We start from the raw sequence: 20,383 nt of genomic DNA on the forward strand, positions 1-20,383 counted from the left end.
GAGCGCGCGGGGGCCAGCTGGCTCCAGCTCCAAAGCCCGCACTTTCCCCGCTTCGGGCAACCGAGGTCTAAATAATAGCCCGGGACCTGGAAAAACAGGACAAGGCCAAGCGTGCACGTCAATGAAGGTAACCTTAGACCATTCAGAACCCTGTGTCTGGGGGTCCCCTCCTGGAAGGACGGAGCGGAGCGGAGCTGAGCTGCACTTCTGCGGTGGAGGCGGGCCTTGAAATGCAAGCTTTCGGTCCTGGGAAATGGTGAGGGCATTGCAGGGCCAAGGCCTGGCAGAGGGAAGGAGCTAGAGGAAGTGGCCTTGAGGGTCCGGAGAGCGGCTACTCTGGACGACCTATTCCTGTGGGTTTCCTGAAATGGACCCCGCCTCCGCCTAATCTCACCAAAACGTGTTGGGTCATTGCCTTGGTGAAATTATTTTGGTATTATTTCCTAATACCCAATGTTGATGTAAAATGTGTCCAAACCTATAAAGAATTTTTATGAGTTTATTTGAGCTAAACTGACAATTGTCCAGAAGCAAAATCTCTACTGGATTGAGAAAATGCTCCAGAGAATGGGGGATTTTGCAGTTTAGTTTAGACATTAGAATACAAGGAGGACACCTGAGGAAGGTTACATGAAATCCATTGGTGATAGATTAAGGGGGCAGGAGAAAGCAAATTGGGGAAATCCCTGGGATTGGATAAAAAGGCAAAATGGAGAAACATCTGGTTCATTTACATTGGTGGGTACAGGAGAGTTAGTAGTTAACATTTACAGCACATACAGATGGAATGTGGGAGAACAAGAGAGCGGTGAGGGGATCTGTGATCTCTTCTCTGGTGCAGCTGTTGTGCCCTGAGGGGTCTGGAGAAAGAGATTAGGCTGACCTTCCAAAGGTATGTTTTCTTAGATGCAAAAAGATAATACTCAGACTCACAGAGGTAAAGATTGACCTTTGTCAAGGAAGCTACAGACCTAGGACGTGACTGTCCCCCATGACTCGCTTTTAGTTAGGAATTTTTGTGTTCAGAACATCCTATATGGTTACTTTCAGTCTCTGAGTTTTTAAGGCCCACCATGCAAACTTCCCCTGAGATTGTCAGGTTTAGTAAGTAGCCCCTTTTTTGTCCACACCAACATCCATGAAATAACTGAAGGGACTTCGTAGTCGCTGGATTTAAAGATTACTTTGGTTTGGAAATAAACTAAGAAACCCTTTCCTCGCAGTAGCCAACTTCTTTTTAGTAGTGTTTCTCTTCTCCAGATCCAGTCCACATTTTCCTTAACCAGCTGCTTTTCGAAAGCAAACATACCTAGATATATGGAAAACTAGACAGAACCGAGGCTCTAAAATTTCTCCTGATAATAGGACAAGATCAATGCTATGTGCTTATTAGATGCTAAGGGATTTAAAATTACAGTGGGGCCTTGACTTACGAGTGTCCCGACTAACGAGTTTTTTCGAGATACGAGCCGTCTCTCGGCCGAATTTTTGCTTTGAGTTGCCAGCTAAAATTCGGGTTATGTACGAGCCAGCTTCAGATACCCCACTGCTAGTTGGCGCAGTGAACGTCACAGTGATTTGACATATGAGTAATTTGAGTTACGAGCTCCGTCACGGAACGAATTAAACTCGTAAGTCAAGGCCCCACTGTATCGTAGAAGAGTAATATATTTATAACTGTAAAGTCAGTTGCGTACTATCTCATTTAGGGTGATAAACATATTCAATAGCTTTGCAAACCAAAAATAATTTTTCTTCAATTAAAACTTTTTTAAAAACACATTTTAAAATTTCAACCTATTTTATTGATTTAAAAAAAATTTTAGAGCATGAGGAAAGGGAGAGAGAAAAAAAATCAATGTGAGAGAGAAACATTGATTGGTTGCCTCCTGCAGGCACCCCCACTGGGGATCAAATCCAAAACCTGGGCATGTGCCTTGACAAGGAATCAAATCAGCAACCTTTTGGTGCATAGGATGAAACTAAACCAACTGAGTCACACTGGCCAGGGCTCAATTAATACTTTATTATAGCAAATCTTGAAGTGAGGTACTATAAGTCTTTTAACTTTTTCAATATTTATTCTCTTTCAGCATTGCTTATCTATTCTCATTCCTATAGATTTCCATATAAATTTTCAAATCAGCTTATCAACTTCCATTTTATGCTGGGATTTTTATTGGGATTGAGTTTATAGAACTAGAGGCCTGGTGCATGAAATTTGTGCACTGAGTTGGGGGGATGTCCCTCAGCCCAGCCTGCACCCTCCCCAATCTGGGACCCCTTGGACATCCCTCTCACAATCTGGGACTGCTGGCTCCTAATCGCTCGCCTGCCTGCCTGCCTGATTGCCCCCAACTGCTTCTGCCCAACAGCCCGATCACTCCCTAACCGCTCCCCTGCCGGCCTGATTAACACCTAACTGTTCCCCTGCTGGCCCAATCCCCCCCAACTGCCCTCCCCTGCCAGCCTGATGGCCCCCAACTGCCCTCCCCTGCCAGCCTGGTTGCCCCCAACTGCCCTCCCCTGCAAGCCTGGTCCCCCTCAACTGCCTTCCTCTGCCGGCCATTTTGGTTCTGATTGGTCAGTTTCTATGCCAGTCAGTTTTATGCCAGTCCGCCTCCTAGGCAGCCATTGGCTCCTCACAGTTGACCAGATTTGGTTCTGATTGGTTGGTTTCTATGCCAGTCAGTGTCTCTCGGCCTATCAACGGGCCTGATCAGAAAGGCAGGGCTGATGAGTAGCCCTGGTGGAGGCCTGGAAAGAAATGGAGGCCGGCTGCTGACCAGGCCCAGAGCTAAAGAGAGGCAAGTGCTGATCAACAGTTGCCACAGAGGCTATGGATCAGACCCTGCTTCTCTCTTCAAGCCTCTCTCTGGGCCTGATTTGTAGCCCCCTCAGCAGTCAGTGCTGGGTCACCATGCCTGTAGTCATAGCAGTGAGTGCTGGGTCGCCACGGCAACCCAGCGCTGACTGCAGGACTGACTTCCAGTTGGTCGAGCCTCTGGTCGTTGCAGATGTGACAGACCCAGGGTCTTTATATATTAGGATTTGGGGAAAACTGACATGTTAATATTGAGTCTTGTAATTCATGAACCTGGTATATCCATCTAATTGAATCTTTCATTTGAATTTTCAGCATGCAGATATTGCACATATTTTATTAGACATATACCTCAGTACATCATGATTTTTGGTACTGTAAATAGTTTTAATTTTCAATCGTTTCACTACTGTATGGAAATGCAGTTGACTTTTGTGTATTGATCTAGTATTCTGTGACCTTGCCAACAGTAAATTATTAGTTCAAGTAGCTTTTGTGTGGATTCTGTTTGGAATTTCTACATAGGTAATCATGTTGACTGAGAATAGTTTATTTCTTTCAGCTCTGCGTGTCTTTATTTTCTTGCTTAATCCACTGGCTAGGACCTCCAGGATGACCAATATGCTTTTCTATTCACTAGTCTTGTTTCACAAATTATTTTTTAATCCCCTTCCATAAAAATTAACCCCTTAAACAATGAACCTCTGGATGGATTTCAGGTATCTGTAAATCTTTGAAAAATATAAACAACATTTTGTAGTAATATGTATATCTTTTTGGAGGAAGTGTGTTTATAGCTTACATCAGACTGTCACTAGATTTATGTCATTAAAAGGGTTAGGGAACTAAATTTTAAGTAAAAGCCTTGGTATATATAAAGAATTTTCATATTGTTTCTCACATATACAGCAATTAAAATTATTAAAAAGTGATTTTTTTTTACCTTGCCCTCTTCCCACTCCATAGGAAAGAATAAACAGTTCTCAGCAGTTTTGACTGAGAACTTTTGTATTAAAGACAAATTTAAATGTTAGTAAGGATTGGTGGTAGGACATGCTTAGAATGCTGAAGAAATATAACTGAAGTAAGGCCAAACCCCTATCTCAAAGCACACAAAATTAAAATATACCAAGAAGGGCATAAGGGAAAGAAATAATTGGTTATGCATATGCCAAAGCTTATTATCTTAAGGCACTCTTGGGAAACTGAATAAATCATATTAAGAAGTCTGATTTACAGAATTATAAAATGATTAAAAATTTGGCAAACTTATCTTTTTATTTCATTACATTATTTTATTTATTGAGTGAGAGAGAGAGAAACATTGATTTGTTGTTCTACTTATTTATGCATTTATTGGTTGGTTCTTGTATGTGCCCTGACTAGAGATTGAACCTGAAACCTTCGTGTATTGGGACAATGCTCTAACCAACTGAGCCAACCGGCCAGGGCCCACACACTTATTTCTTAAATTTGATTTAAATCATCCCTTTTAAACAAAAAGTTTACAAGTAGGTTTGACTAAAACTAGAGACAAACAGTAAATGACGTTATTTTTAAGACAACTATAGGGTGTTAAAGCATTGTCACTAGTTTCACATGAAATCTAGGCTGAAATTAGTGAGTATATTAATATTTATAAAATTCATAAAATGTGTGTAGCTCTGTATTAGACTCCAATATTTTCCATCTGTTAAAGGGAAATCTCATTTATTATTACGAGTCAATATTATTTAATGAGCAATCACTTGATTAGCAAGAGAATTTAATGAATCCTATTATTGAAAAGATAATAGACTTCTCAAAACAGCATAGTCTTTTCAAAACAGCCGTTCATGCCCACCAACTGGTGTGGCTCAGTGGTTGAGCACATGAAAAGAGGCTCAACATCATTAGTCATTAGGGAAATGTAAATCAAAACGAAACGAAATATGATAATATATCCACAGGATGGCTATTATGAGCAGTAGCAAGTGTTGGCAAGGATGCGGAGAAATTAGATACCTAATACATGGATGGTGGGAATGTAAAGTAATGCAACCACTTCTGAAAAATTTGGTATTTGCTCAAAAAATTAAACTCAGTTGCAATTTAGCCCAGCAATTTCCTTCCTAGAAATATATCCAAGAGAATTGAAAACATATATCCACATAAAACTTGTACACAGATATTCATAGCATAATTCACAATACCCAAAGTGGATACAACCCAAAGTAACTGATGGAATGGATAAACAAAATGTGGTATAGCCATTTAGTGGAATATTATTCCACATAACAAGGAATAGAGTACTGATACAGGCTACACTATGGATGACCATGAATACATTATGCTAAGAAGACAGATACAAATGCCACATATTGAATTGATTACATTTATATGAAATGTCCAGAATATGCAAATCCATGTAGACAAAGATTAGTGATAGCAAGGGGCTGGGAGAAGGGAAGAACGGGAAGTGAGTGCTAACAGGTATGGTACTTATTTTTGATGGGGTAATGATAATGTTACAGAATTAGATAGTTGTACAGTCTTGTCAATATGACAAAAACTAGTGGATTATACTCTTTAAAATGGTCAATTTCCTGGCATGTGAATTATACCTTAATTTATTTTTTAAATATATTTTTTATTGATTTCAGAGAGGAAGGGAAACATCAATGATGAGAGAGGATCATTGACTGGCTGCCTCCTGCACACCCTCCACTAGGGATTGAGCCCAAAGAAACCACTCCCGATCAGCCAGACCCCAGCAGCAAACTAACCTACCAGTCGGAGCATCTGCCCCCTGGTGGTCAGTGCATGTCATAGTGACTGGTCGAGCAGTTAACCGATGGGTTGGACACTTAGCATATTAGGCTTTTTTAAAAAATATATATATTTTATTGATTTTTTACAGAGAGGAAGGGAGAGGGATAGAGAATTAGAAACATCGATGAGAGAGAAACATCAATCAGCTGCCTCCTGCACACCCCACACTGGGGATGTGCCCGCAACCAAGGTACATGCCCTTGACCGGAATCGAACCTGGGACCCTTGAGTTTGCAGGCTGATGCTTTATCCAGAGCCAAACCAGTCAGGGCTAGGCTTTTATATATATAGATAAGTATGTCCACCCCTCCTTTCCTTAAAAGGGAATACATAAAAAATGGAAACTCTGGTGCTTTATATTTAGATTTTAATTTTATTTTACGAGATCATGTTCATTTTCTTCTTTAATAAACTTAAACGATATCCTCCCACACATTTGGTCAGGTTTATTTATACTTTAGCAATTGAAGCATTAAACAATGACAGTTTTTATTCTCAATCTTTAACACGTTAAGCACTCAGTCAGTCACCAGTGACTGACACTATACTTTCCATGTGGAAGACAAAACAGGCTGGGCACTTAACATGTTAATAAAGTTATATTCATTATACTTTCTTATGGAAAAAAACACACCCAAATATAAACCTTTATACTATCCACCTACTAGTCCTGCAGCACAATTTTAATAAAAAAGGTTTACTAATAAATGCATACTTTATTTGATGTGGGCAGAGAAATATTAAGAGTGATTATAAAGTGGCCAGTCTTTTAAGTCGAGATATGATCTTTGATCCATTGCTCAATCCACTCCAATATCTGATTGATATTATTCTCTAGATCTTCTGGTTTATTGCTGGGCAGCTGATGTACTATTTCTTCGCTGTAGGATGCCAATGCTTCTTCATAAAGAATTTGAAAAATTTCACACTGAACATTATCTTTTAATTTCTTCTCATTATAACCCCTAGAAAGCAGAGAGAAGATAAGCAAACAAATGGCATTAATTGGAGTTTTAGGAACACACCAGAAACTGGACACTTTGGAATACATGAAAAATCATGCAAAAATACTTCTTGTAGTCTCCTTACCTATAGAAAATAGCGTGGCACCTATAATGAGGGACTTCTTTGACAGGAGCATTAAACTAAAGACCAATGTTTAGGTTTATCTGAAATTTATTTCTCCCTGACTTTATGTCAATCACTAAGCAAAAATATCTATCTCAAGCCAGATTCTGAGTTATGAGATAAATAAGAAGTCTATAGATATGGTCCGAGATTTTAAACAGAATTAGAGGAGTTAAGATGTAGACAGATGAAACAAATAGATAGCATATAATAAAATGAAATGCATATGATTGAAATACTATATACTAATTTGGGTACTTGATTACACAGATGTATTTCTACTTTACAAATTCCAAAGACATGGAAAAAATAAACAAGTAATCTTTAGGCAGTATATAAATTAGCCAATCAATTAGCTAGTGAAAATTATAAAGAAAATTCAAACTTGAATTAGTTAAATCTTGTAACAATAAAAATTAAATGGAACTACTTAAAAGATGACTAATTTTATGAAAAGACAGACTTTTTTGTGTGTAGGGGGTGATGAACATTTTTGAAAATTGGTTGTAGTGCCCTAGTCAGTTTGGCTCAGTGGATAGAGCATCGCCCTGCGGACTGAAGGGTCCCAGGTTCGATTCAGGTCAAGGGCACATGCCCAGGTTGCAGGCTGGATCCCCAGTAGGGGGCGTGCAGGAGGCAGCCAATTAATGATTCTCTCTCATCATTGATGTCTCTCTCTCCCTTCTCTGAAATCTATAAAAATATATTTTTTAAAAATAAGAAAATTGGTTGTAGTAATGGATGCACATCTCTGTAATATATTAAAACCCATTGAATTGTACACTTCAAATGGGTAAATTGTATGGTATGTGAATTTATCTCAATAGAGCTGTCTTTTTTAAAAACAGTAATTACTTTAACTTTTTCAATGGCTAAAAACAAAAAGACTAGCTCTCATAGTTTTTTCATACCTTAATCTTTGGCTATTTATAAAAAACAGTAAATTTTTTTATTGATGGGGGGGGAGAGAGAAAGAGAGGGAAACACTGATTTGTTGTCCCACTTATTTATGCATTCATTGGTTAATTCTTTTATGTGCTCTGATCAAACCTGCAACCTTGGTGTATTGGGAAGATGCTCTAATCAACTGAGCTACATTTAAAATTTAAAAAAAGAAGACAGTGGGAAAATGTGTTCCTCAAAAATGGTTGTTCTGTTTCTTGTTTTGTTTTTTTGTTATTCTGGATTGTAACTCTCTCTTGGAGGACTAAGTCAAATATGTATATTTTTAAAATATATTTTTATTGATTTCAAAGAGGAAGGGAGAGGGAGAGAAAGACAGAAACATCAATGATGAGAATCATTGATTGGCTGTCTCCTGCACCCCTCCAACGGGACGGAGCCTGCAACCTGGGCATGTGCCCTGACCGGGAATCAGACCATGATCTCCTGGTTCATAGATTGCCACTCAAACAATGAGCCACATCAGCCAGGCCTCAAATATAATAATTTGGGTAATATTCAGTCAATAGCAAAGAATATGTTATTGGCTTGGCTGTTCTCCTAGCAAGGTTTTACATTATGGAAAAAGCATATTAAAAAGGTTGCTACATAGTACATTTCACTTATATCAAACTATTAGTTGAGGTATTCACTCAGTTATACAAATGCCTGTATTATACAAGCATTTGTATGTATCTTTTGTAAGCATCTTTTTCTCTTACATTCAGAATGTTGGTAGAGACCAAATAATCATATTGGCCAATTTCTGAATCTGAATAGAAGTTTATATTATACTTTAAGAATTCAGTGTATCCCCTTTCTTACCTTGTTTCAAGTCTTTTGTACAATATGCTGTTATCTGTTTTCAGCACAAAAACTATATGAAACCAGCGTTCAGGGAAGAAATCACAACCATGGTAATCAATAATAACTCCACCTTCACTCATTTGGTTTTCTAACTCATCAACTACCTATAAGAAAGGGGGGGGGGGGGGAGGTGAGTGCTCCTTAAAAAAACTGATGTCAACTTTCCAATTAAAATTTTTTAATGTGTATTTTATTTTAAAATTCATACTTACTCTATCTTCATCTAAAATAGGACAGTCATACTCTTCATCATAGCCATCATATAACTGTCCTGAAAGAGATTTGCATTGGCTTGTTAAAGTAGTATTTTCTAAGTAACTTTCAGTAATATTCAATTAATTCTAGACTTTAGGAAGGGAAATATATCATCACTCTTTTAGAGACAATGAAGGACACTAAGACAATAAATGTCACATGGATACTGTGAAAATACTAATAAATTAGAATTTTGTGCAGTGGTTCTCAACCTTCTGGCCCTTTAAATACAGTTCCTCATGTTGTGACCCAACCATAAAATTATTTTTCGTTGCTACTTCATAACTGTAATGTTGCTACTGTTATGAATCGTAGTATAAATATCTGATATGCAGGATGGTCTTAGGCGACCCCTGTGAAAGGGTCGTTCGACCGCCAAAGGGGTCACAACCCACAGGTTGAGAACCGCTGGTCTAGAGGGAAACTTGGATGGCCACAAATCTGAAACTGTTTGTTATCAAAATTGACACCAACTAAAGAATTAATAATAGCTATTTCTGAATTTGTAGGGCTATCAGAAGAGAACAGTATTAATTTTGGTGACCTACATATTGATAGGAAGAGAGGACACAGGTATACAAACAATCTCACACACATTAACACAAAATTAAGTTCCAAACTTATTTGGCCAAGAATATGAAACTTTTTTAAAAACAGGTTCTCAAATTCAGAAATGAATCGTGTTGTCACTGAGGTCACACCTTCGTAGTTTGGGGAAAGAGAGTCAGTATCCAGATGCTCCTGAACAATATCTTTACTTCTAGATTTCCAATATCCCCAAAAGTCAAGGGTTAAATGTCTTATTTCAGAAGGCTAAACAAGAATGATGGGCAGTCTAAATAAGGCTGATTTAAATCTGACGTAAGAATATTCCAGGGAGCATTTGAGATCTTGCTTTCCAGCATGTCATCAGCTTGGTTCAAATAAACTCATTAAAAAAAAAAAAGATTCCAACAAATCAAAGCTGGCTTTCAAAGTGAGTCTTACTTCAGCAGGTGAGACATACCAATTGCACCTTCACCTGAATCCCTAGGAGGTATGTAATAAAGCAGGCTAAAAACGTCCTTTTAGCCATCTATGTCTAAGGGCATACTACAGTCTTCCCACTTCTTCCCCTTTAATATTTTGGCATGGGTTGAAATAGGTTAAAATGAGCTTAAGTTCTGAAGCGAGTCAGTGGAAGGCCAGAGGCAGTTGTAACTCTGTCTTGCCTGGAGGGTATGTGGACTGAGGAGACATGAGCCGCCCACCTTTCCAGCACCCTAATGTGGCCTCTGCCTCCTTGGGCAGAAACTCTGTAAGCCTAAAAAATTAAATTGTCTTGGTGTAGGTAACATTGGTTAATAATTTAGAAAACAACCTATATGTCTATTCCATAAAATAGGTGGATTGAAGAGCTAATTTCTTAATCTGTAAAGGAATGATTCGTTTGAGTTTGTGAAGAAATAAAATGACTAATTAAAACATGTTAGCCCTGGCTGGTTTGCTCAATAGATAGAGCATTGGCCTGCGGACTGCAGGGTCCCAGATTTGATTCCCGGTCAAGGCACATGCCTGGGTTGCGGGCCCGATCCCCAGTAGGGGGTGTGCAGGAGGCAGCCTATTAGTACCTTTCTCATCATTGATGTTTCTATCTCTCCCTCTCCCTTCCTCTCTGAAATCAATAAAGATAAATTTTTTTAAAAAGTTAAATCTCTGTTAATGAAAAATAATATAACAGAAAAAAATGAGTGGGAGAAATATTTTGTAGGATTAAGTACTAAAATATGGGTTATACAAAGACCTTAAAAATCCAGATAAAAATAAGTAGCTTAACAAAGAATAAGAATTCACACAGGATGGAGAGTAAAAATACATGAAAAAAATGTTGAACTTTCCCAGCTATTAAAGGGGTATAAATTAAAATGACCCTTTATATGCCTATTGTTGTATATGTACATTTATAGTAAATCAACTCTAGAAATGTATTTTTAAAATAACTTTAAAAAGAAAAACATACCCATTTGGATTTCCTCGACCATTTAATTTCTAATCAGAAAAAGATTGTAGGTGATAAAGTGATTTAAAATGTTCAACAACAAAAAAGTTCCAATAGTTAAATCTTGATACACTAACTTAATGAAATGCTATGTAATTAAATAAAGTTCAAGAAATAAGTATAAGGTAGTTAAAAGTACTATGTAGTAAGACTAAGTAGCAACATGATAAATGCCTATAAGTGGTAAAACATAAAAAGCAGAATTCATTGTTATTTGGAACAGGGACAAAGATTGGAAGAAAAACAAAAGATGGAAATAAATTAGTAGAACTGGAAGTTTTTCTGTGTATTATTTTTATAATACTGTATTTTTTTACATGTCACAAAATATAAGAATAGCTATAGCTGATCTGTACTGTGTGGGAGTCTGGAGTAGGCTGAGGTTCCTTCACATTTTAAATCCTTTACTCTTTTTTATTTTTAATCCTCACCAAAGGATATGTTTGTGTGTGTGTGTGTGTGTTTATATTTTATTGATTTTTTACAGAGAGGAAGGGAGAGGGATAGAGAGTTAGAAACATTGATGAGAGAGAAACATCGATCAGCTGCCTCCTACACACCCCCTACTGGGGATGTGCCCGCAACCAAGGTACATGCCCTTGAATGGAATCGAACCTGGGACCCTTCAGTCCGCAGGCTGACGCTCTATCCACTGAGCCAAACCATATGTGTGTTTTTTTATTATTGATTTTAGAGAGAGGAAAAGAGAGAAACATCATTGTGAGAAACATTGATCGGTTGCCTCCTATATGTGCCCCGACGGGGAATCCAACTCAAAACCAGGGTGCCCTGACTGGGAATTGGTTGAACCCATCACCTTTTGGTGTACAATACAATGCTCCAACAAAGCCCACTGGTCAGGATTAAATCCTTGACTATTAAAAGACTAGTGAAATATTTTAAACTATATGCTGTCTAAAATAAAGACAACTATTACAACATTAACTTTTAGAATTAATGTCTATACTACAATACTGAAATGCAGAATTTGCTAAATCATGTAATATACTGTACTTGAATAAAATAGTGTAATACAAGCTTTCAAGAATTCATTTCAAAACCCATTTATCAAACACAATATGCCAGTGACTTAGGGGTAATGAGAATATAATAGTGAACAAAAAGAACCAGAAAAACAAACAGTCCTTCCCTCATAGAGTTTATAATAAAATGAAAAGCAAGTAACCTGAAAATTATAATATATAATACACATATATTTTAATTTTTATTGTTGAAAGGATTATGTATGTCCCCCTTTTCCCCCCATTGACCTCTTCTAGCCTGCCCGCCACCCCCAGCCCCAGGTCTTCACCACCCTATTGTCTGTGTCCATGGGTTATGCATATATGCATACAAGTTCTTTGGTTGTTCTCTTCCCAGCCTCCCACCCATACCCGCTATATATATATTTTTAATATTTTTATTGATTTCAGAGAGGAATGGAGAGGAAATCATTGATGAGAATCATTGATCCTCTGCCTCCTGCACTCACACTCCTCCCCCATCACTGGGGATATAGCCCACTGGGCATGTGCCCTGACAGGGAATTGAACCGTGACCTCCTAGTTCTTAGGTCTACTCTCAACCACTGAGCCACACCTACCAGGGATTTTTCACATAATCAAAATTTAAAGGTCAAATGGACCTGTGTAGTGTGTGCATGTGTTTGTATGTGTGTGGGACAGGAATCAGGAGTGAGCGAGTCAGGGATAACTCCTGCATGTGCTTTTAAAACACTAATTCAGAGATGTCTGGGAACTATCCAGATGGTACATTTCAGTGTTAATTATAAACTTAAGAGTCATCATTAAAAGGGCATGACTATTCCTGAGATTACTAGAAGGAGGGGCAAAACTACAAGATGGCTGCAGTGAAATCACCAGGGAAAGAGGTATATGCTGGCAGGGAGAGGATCAGGTGCCAAGATTGAGAGAGAACAGTGTTGGAGACGCCAATGAAGTTAGTTTCAAAGGCTTCCAGTGGAAGGAAAAGATGGGATACATAAGAGGTCAGAGGGAGGATGACAAACTTCTGGAAAGGGCAAGACAGTAAATACCGCAGGCTTTGTTAGCGAATCTTTAGCTAGTGGTTCCTATAAACACAGCAGTTTGCCACCACTAGATTCTAAGTGTTGAGGGCCCAGCTATGCTTTATCAACCCAATGTCAATATAATATTACTTTGTCTGGACCTACAGACATCCTGGGGTTAGGAACAGAGACTTCAGACTGATAAACTGGTGGCAGGAAAATTAAGGATGCTGGTAAATGTAATTAAGTGATTGCACATGAGAAATCAAGGAGGAATCTGAGAGACTGGAAGAACAGGGATAAGAAAAGCATTCTTAGTCACACAATAGTTTTATTAACCTTAATTTCCCAACTAATTTTTCCTGCGAGGATTGCAAATGGCATAAAGATGGTCTCTTACAGTTGACCCTTGAACACTGCAGGGATTAGGAGGACCAACCTTCCACAAAGTAAAAAATCCATGTATAACTAGCCAGCCCTCCACATAAACGGAATCCCAGAGTTGAATTGCACACGTCAATTGAAAAATCTTCATATAAGGGGACCCATGCAATTCAAATCCATGTCGTTGAAGGTCAGCTATAATAGAGCAATTCAACATGATGGTTAGGAAGGTAATAAACACCCATTTAGACAGTTGTTTAAAACAAGTTTTTTTTCTTTAGTCTTATTTATAGCAGAGCTTCTCAACCTCAGATACTATTGACATTTTAAACTTGGCAATTCTTTATAGGGGTGGAAGATGTGAACTGTGGGATGTTCAGCAGAATCACTGTCCTCTACTCATTAGATGTCAATTAGCAACTCCCTCAACCCCAGTTCCCTGAAGGGCAAAATTACCCCTAGCTGAGAACCATGGCTTTATAGATGATTGCGTTGTTTTCCTTAAAATATATCATTTGAGAAATATGAGGAGGCTAGGTATCTCAGAATATTATCTAGTAAGATACAGCCCCACTGATATGAATCAGTGGATTGAGCGTCATCCCATGCACCAAGAGGTTCAATTCCTGATCAGGGCACATGCCTGGGGTTGTGGGCTCGATTCCCAGTAGGGGCGTGTAGGAGGCAGCTGATTAATGTTTCTCTTCATCAATACTTCTATCTCTCCCTCTCTAAAATCAATAAAAACATTAAAAAAAGATTCTTAGATATTTTTAAATGGCATGAGGAAAAAAATCTGGTACATTCTGAGAACTTTACAAAGTGCCTCATTCAACACCATATAAAGTCAGACAAGAAATCCTTTACCTTGGCATTATATGAGGGGGAAAACACCTTTCCTTTAAGCTCAAATTCCATCTCATCAATAAAAATACTAAGAGAATGGTTGAGATTATATGGGGTGGGGAACATATAGGGCCTAAGAAATTATTTGATCTGGCCCTGCCAATGCATTAAGGGTAAGTTAATGAAATGTTGTTGTTTTTTTAAAATATATTTCTTTATTGATTTCAGAGAGAAAGGGAGAAGGAGAGAGAGATAGAAACATCAATGATGAGAGAGAATCATTGATCAGCTGCCTCCTGCACACTCCCCACTGGGGATTGAGCCTGCAACCCAGGCATGTGCCCTTGGCCGGAATCGAACCTGGGACCCTTCAGTCTGCAGGCTGACGCTCTATCCACTGAGCCAAGCTGGCCAGTGCTGGAAGCCAGTCCATCCTTGCTGCTTGACACAGTCGCTGCAGGGAAGAAACATCTGCACAGCATATGTTTCAAGGGACCTGGCATATATAGCATATTGTTCTTAATATGTTTGCTCTCCTTAGTGCCATGTGTTTTAACCAAGGTCACCTCTCCCAGAAAGGTTGTTTCCCCAGGTGGGGATTTTTCCCTGAGGTTAGGGAGGGGATACAACCCCTTAACTAAGTGCCAGGCGGGTAGTTAAGCTACATAATCTTTACTCCCTGGAATGGAGATAAGAAACGCCCTAACCTTTGTAATAGAAATTGACAGGATTAAAATCGGCTGGTATAAATATAGATGTAACAAGACAATAAACATCAGATCCTGATCAGTTCCTAACCAGAACTCCGACCAGAACTTTGGCTGGAGATCCTGGCTAGAGGTCCTGACTAGGCTGCTGGTCAACTGAAGGCTGTCTCCCTGTCATTCCTTCTTCGCCGATTCCATCCACACCTTTGGGGACCCCTGGACCCGCTGGGGTTGGACCCCAGCAGGCCAGGGCAAAATGTTATTTTTAAAAATATATTTTATATTGATTTCAGAGAGGAAGGGAAAGGGAGAAATAGAAACATCAGTGATGAGAATCATTGATTGGCTAGCAGGCTTATATTTAAGTTGATAATTTTGTACAGCCTGTGAATGATGTTATAAATATCCAAATGGCCCTTGGCAGAAGAAAGGTTCCCCACCCTTGCTATACACCATTAGGTGGATACACAACTGGCTAAAATGATGTGAATACAAGTAGGAGAGGATACAATGGTCCACTGTTACTATTCCTTGCAATGCCATTCATGATCAATTATACAGTAACTTCATTAAGTTTAGAAATGTTAAATTGAGGTGAGATCAAATTGGATGACTGAAAATGACTCCAGTATATGACTCTGAAATCACTTGTCAAAAACTAAAGTTAAAAAGGCAAAGAAACAAAACTAGATTTCATATAGGTGTAAAATGGAAACTTAAAGCTAGATACAATAGCAAAATAATGACCTAAGTTTTACTAACTTAAATGCCAGACCTGGATTAAAAATATGAGCATGGCCCTAGCTGGTATGGCTCAGTGGATAGTGTCAGCCTGCGGACTGAAGGGTCCCTGGGTTCAATTTTGGTCATATATGCCCAGGTTGCGGGTTTGATCCCCAGTAGGGGGCATGCAGGAAGCAGCCAATCAACGATTCTCTCTCATCATTGATGTTTCTCTCTCTCTCCCACTTCCTTTCTCTCTGAAATCAATAAAAAAAATATTTTCAAAACTATCCTAAATAATAAAAGCATAGTATGCAAATTGTCCCCTCAACCGGGAGTTCTTCTGGGAGTTCAACCAGGGGGCAGGACTGGCCGGGAAAAGGAAGGGAGGTCCCGGTGGCGACAGGTGGCCAGGGGAAGGGAGGGAGTACCTGGCCAGCAGCTGCCAGCCACTGGGGACCCTACCAGTGCATGAATTTCGTGCACTGGGCCTCTAGTATATATATATGAGCATGGTAGCCCTGGCCAGTGTGGCTCAGTTGGTTGGAGCATTAGTCTGTATGCTGAAGGGCTGTGGATTCAATTCCCAGTCAAGGCACATACCCAGGTTGCAGGTTTGATCCTGGGTCCAGGGACATGTGAGAGGCAGCTGATCAATGTTTCCTTCTCACATCGATGTTTCTCTCTCCCTTTAAAATCAATAAAAGCATGTCCTTGGATGAGGATTAAAATAAATATATATATGCGCATGATAGTGACTTATATCAAACTGTGGTAAGCAAGAATGAACTGACCTGCAAAAGGGATAATGGAAAAAAAAAATTAAACTGGAGAGATATGGGAGATACACCAGGGTCCTTAAATATAACCAAAGGGATAGAAAAATAGGACCTACGAAGAATTTGGGCTATTGAGGAAGATAAATCCAAACAGATGAGGATTCACTATGAATAAAAATCCTGACCAAGTGTTCTCTCCAAAAAGGAAACATGGCCATACTTCAGTAATTTGAGAGAATGACCCATAAAAGTGACTTATACACAAGAGATCTGAAGCCACTAGAGATCACACACTATTGGTAATAGACTGCAACAATTGAAGTTGTTACAACTATTATTCCTGTTTGTGATAATGAGGAATAAAATTGTTTCTAAAAATGTAATTGCCAAAGTACCAACAATCAAATTAATGAATGACAACTTTATTTCTTAAAGGCTGATGAAAAACCATTACAACTTCTAATAAAGAAAATACAACATCTCAATTAAAAACTATGATAACTATATTTACTCATTAAATACTAAGTTTTCTCAAACACAACTTGAAAACATCTGGCATGCATGTTTAATCTCAGTACAGTGGATTCAAGATCAAGTATACATGTTACATGCATCAAGGCTAAATTACAAATTATCATAGTCGTCATCATCATCATCGTCATCATCATCATCTTCACGTTTTCTTTTCAATGCATTTGTTGATTCATTGGCAGCATTTTGTGATGACACCATGTTAGTGGTAATAAGAATGTTTTTGGACCCAATTAATGATGGATTAATCAGAACATTCTGAACTGATGATGTTGCAGGAATTGATGCTTTTACAGCTGGGGACTGTGAAGTGGGCATCTGTACTGTAAATCTTTGCCCTGTGAGGGACATTGGAGTCCCTACTTTAGTTGAAACTGACATGGTTTGTGGGGTTGGTGTACCAAGTGTGGGAGTACTTGGTCTACTAGTAACTGAACCAACACTTAACCGTGGAACTGTTATTCTTCCCGCAGAAGTAGAAGCCTTTTTTTGTAAAGATTTAAGTCTATAGTTTGGAGCAGTCAAGCAATATCTATCAGGCGGCAATCTAGGACCTGAATATGGCTTGATCAATGGCAATGGGGGTTGATTTCTTTGCCTTGCAATATCTAATAAAAAATCTCTTGGGGGAGGAGAGGTAAAAGACTGGTCAGCACGGCACTGGATTGCCAATCGCACATCATCTGCATCAACAGTAGCTTTCTTAGCATGGCTTGAATAAATTTTTGCATCATCTAGAATTGTGGTCACATATCGGAAGGCAAACTCCAACATCTGATTTATAACTCTTGGCTCATATTCTGTAATCCCCATATCCTTCAGGATTTGTGCCATCATCTGTGCATCTTTCGGCATGCTCTTGGGAGAAGCCATCTTGCCAGACTCCATGATATCTGGTGATCAGACTTTAGATCATTTGAAAAAAATATGTACATTAGATCAAACCTGAAATAGTTACTTTAAGTAGCAACTGTCAGGAACTTAAAAAATTTAAAATGTCATATGTTTAAAAATATATATTTTAAAGATATATGTTAAATCTTTTTAATTTTAATGAGGCACACTTAAAGTTCCCTTTACTTGAATTTATTTGAGTTTCTACCTGTACTAATCATTACAGAACATAAAAAGTTAAAGACAGAATAACAAAGTGACAAAGACTGAAGGGAAACTGGGTAAAATAAGTAAAAAACATGTATCATTTTAGCGTATGTACAGTTTCATGCAGACAAGCAACTATCAAATTACTCTAAGCAAATACCATAGGACAGTCATGTCCTACTGCCTGAGTTCGGAATAATCTTTTCTTCCAGTGAGATCAATACAATCACTGTCTCCACAGATATGCTTAGCACCGTCCCAACCTTTATGTGTTCACCCATCTCAAAACCATTCTCCCTCGGCCCTGGACAGTGTGGCTCAGTTGTTGAGCATCAACCTAGGAACCAGGAGATCATAGTTCCATTCCCAGTCAGTCACATGGCCGTGTTGTGGGCTTGATCCCCAGTTGGGCATGTGCAGGAGGCAGCTGATCAATGATTCTCTCATCATTGATATTTCTCTCTCTCTCCCCCTCTCACTTCCTCTCTGAAATCAATTTTAAAAATATATTGAAAACAAAAACAAACAAAAAACATTCTTCCTCTTCCTCACATTCAGATTCTACCTATCCTAAGTCCTATCAATCTCTTCATGACCTTCCCAATTATTACTATCTACAAGAACTGCCAGGAAATTGGGGGGGGGGGGGGGCAATGTAACAGTCAAAGTAACCAAGACACAGCTTTAGACATTTAAAGAATATAAATTCCTTAATGGCTATCTTTCTCTGCTTTTTGTATGTTCTCACAGTACAGTACTAATACTCTATTATTTCTCTTTTTAAAAACAAATTTAACACCAAAATGTCCCTTACCTTCTCGAGCTAAATCACCCACATTAACGTATTTCAGTCCCGATCTTGCGGCAAGTTCTTTGCCTAGTGTGGTTTTCCCAACCCCTGGTGTACCTGTAAGACAGCCACAGAAAACATTGCTCGTGAAATACTTGCGAGACTTTACCCACCTCTCTGACCCTCTTAACATTCTGACAACTGCGGCCCTGCCCAGGCAGCTCAGTTGGTTAGAGCATCGTCCCACATGCCAAGGTCGGGGGTCCATCTCCGGTCGGGGCACATACAAGAATCAACCAAAGAATGCCTAAGCAAGCGGAACAACAAATCGATATTTTTCTCTCTCAATTAAAAAAAAAAATTCTTACAATGGAAATGAAGTTTCGTAATTAGCCATCCTACGTGAGTAACACACACAAAGCCTGCTGGACAGCAGAACCTCACCCGGTTTATCTGATTTTATCAGAAATGGGACTTGGTCCACTCTTGACACCAATTCACAGAATGCCTGCCACCACCATGGAAATTTCCAGACTAAAACTCAAGTAAGTTAATAACGTTATCTTGTTTAATATCTATTGTATTTCAAGGTAAATAATCAAAGGCATAATTTTCAGCTGTTCAGGTTTAATGCCACTGAAACAACCGCACTCAATCATGATAATCCAAGATAACACGGATAAACCAAGTCTCTCTATACAAGACAATAACATTTACCGCAAGTCCACTATAACACACCAAGTTTGAACCCTGCACTCACCATGTTTGCAATAAAACGCGCACATTCAGGTTTTTGACAATATGGCTAAATATTAAAAAGACCAGAACACTGACCCAAACAATTCGGATGTACAATTTTCTCCTTACAGAATCTTAAAGGCTAAACATTAATTTGTTTGGTCTCAGAAACAGACCAGAATTGTGGGTGGCCAACAAGGTTGTTTTGTTAAACGATAAGAACTTGATGGCTTTCTTCCCGCAAAGAGCGCCTCGATTTTGCCATCTACAGCATTCGATTTTCCCATGAGTGCCCTGCCATGCTAGTAACCGCTACAATTTCATACACGGGGCCTGAGCTGAAGCCGTCCCGCGGCGGTTTGGAGCCCCCACATACAACAAGGGGCGCCCCCTGTGAGCGTGGACCCCAAGACCCGGAAGGGACCCTACGGGGACCGGACCGCATCCCCCTACGAGGAACGACCAGGTCTGCTCGGTAGATGTCTGTTCTTCAAAGAAAAAAAAGGGGGGGGGGATTAAGATGTTAACTCCACAGACATATACAGCAAATTAATCACCTACGCCACAAACAGCGGGCTCTCACCGGAAGCTGCCTCTCAGATACAAAGGAAACATGAAAGACCGCCCAGGAAGGCCCAAGGACTAGGCATCCACCGCCAACAGAGCCACCAACATGACCTCGCTACAAGCCAAAGGCAATCCAGGAAAATAAAAATACCAGCATCCATTTCACACACAAACACCAGATCCAGAAAAACAGGCAGCTTGCCAGGAAGGGGAGCTGGTGGGTTTACCTCGCCCGACCTCACCGAGCAGCCTGGGGCCACCAGGAGTGAGGCTCCCCGCCCCCCGCCCCGCAAAGGTCGCGAGGGCCCGACAACTGCCTCGCC

The 20,383-nt window shown here is 39.4% G+C and overlaps 2 protein-coding genes across 4 annotated transcripts in view; both read right to left on the bottom strand.

The window, feature by feature from the left end:
* Nucleotides 1-5,985: 5,985 nt before the first annotated feature.
* AK6 (adenylate kinase 6) overlaps nucleotides 5,986-20,383 on the bottom strand; it is a 15,390-nt gene continuing 992 nt past the window's right edge. Inside the window, exons 1-5 of one of the 3 annotated variants that reach the window (XM_014549436.1) lie at nucleotides 19,516-20,080; nucleotides 18,780-18,872; nucleotides 8,785-8,843; nucleotides 8,531-8,676; nucleotides 5,986-6,600 (exon numbers count right to left, since the gene is read on the bottom strand). In XM_014549436.1, coding sequence (XP_014404922.1) covers nucleotides 6,405-6,600; nucleotides 8,531-8,676; nucleotides 8,785-8,843; nucleotides 18,780-18,872; nucleotides 19,516-19,540 — 519 coding nt within the window. In that variant the 5' untranslated portion in view covers nucleotides 19,541-20,080 and the 3' untranslated portion in view covers nucleotides 5,986-6,404. Of the gene's footprint in view, nucleotides 6,601-8,530; nucleotides 8,677-8,784; nucleotides 8,844-18,779; nucleotides 19,467-19,515; nucleotides 20,081-20,383 lie in introns of those variants that run through there. The other 2 variants (XM_005857990.2, XM_014549426.1) reach the window with 2 other exon arrangements.
* TAF9 (TAF9 RNA polymerase II, TATA box binding protein (TBP)-associated factor, 32kDa) lies at nucleotides 16,815-18,867 on the bottom strand. The gene is made up of 2 exons (XM_014549417.1): nucleotides 18,780-18,867; nucleotides 16,815-17,769 (listed from the first exon to the last, which is right to left on the bottom strand). The coding sequence occupies exon 2, from the start codon at nucleotides 17,750-17,752 to the stop codon at nucleotides 16,958-16,960; it is 795 nt and encodes a 264-aa protein (XP_014404903.1). The 5' UTR covers nucleotides 17,753-17,769; nucleotides 18,780-18,867; the 3' UTR covers nucleotides 16,815-16,957.

The sequence above is a fragment of the Myotis brandtii genome, unplaced genomic scaffold (assembly GCF_000412655.1).
Source record: "Myotis brandtii unplaced genomic scaffold, ASM41265v1 scaffold115, whole genome shotgun sequence".
NCBI lineage: Eukaryota > Metazoa > Chordata > Mammalia > Chiroptera > Vespertilionidae > Myotis > Myotis brandtii.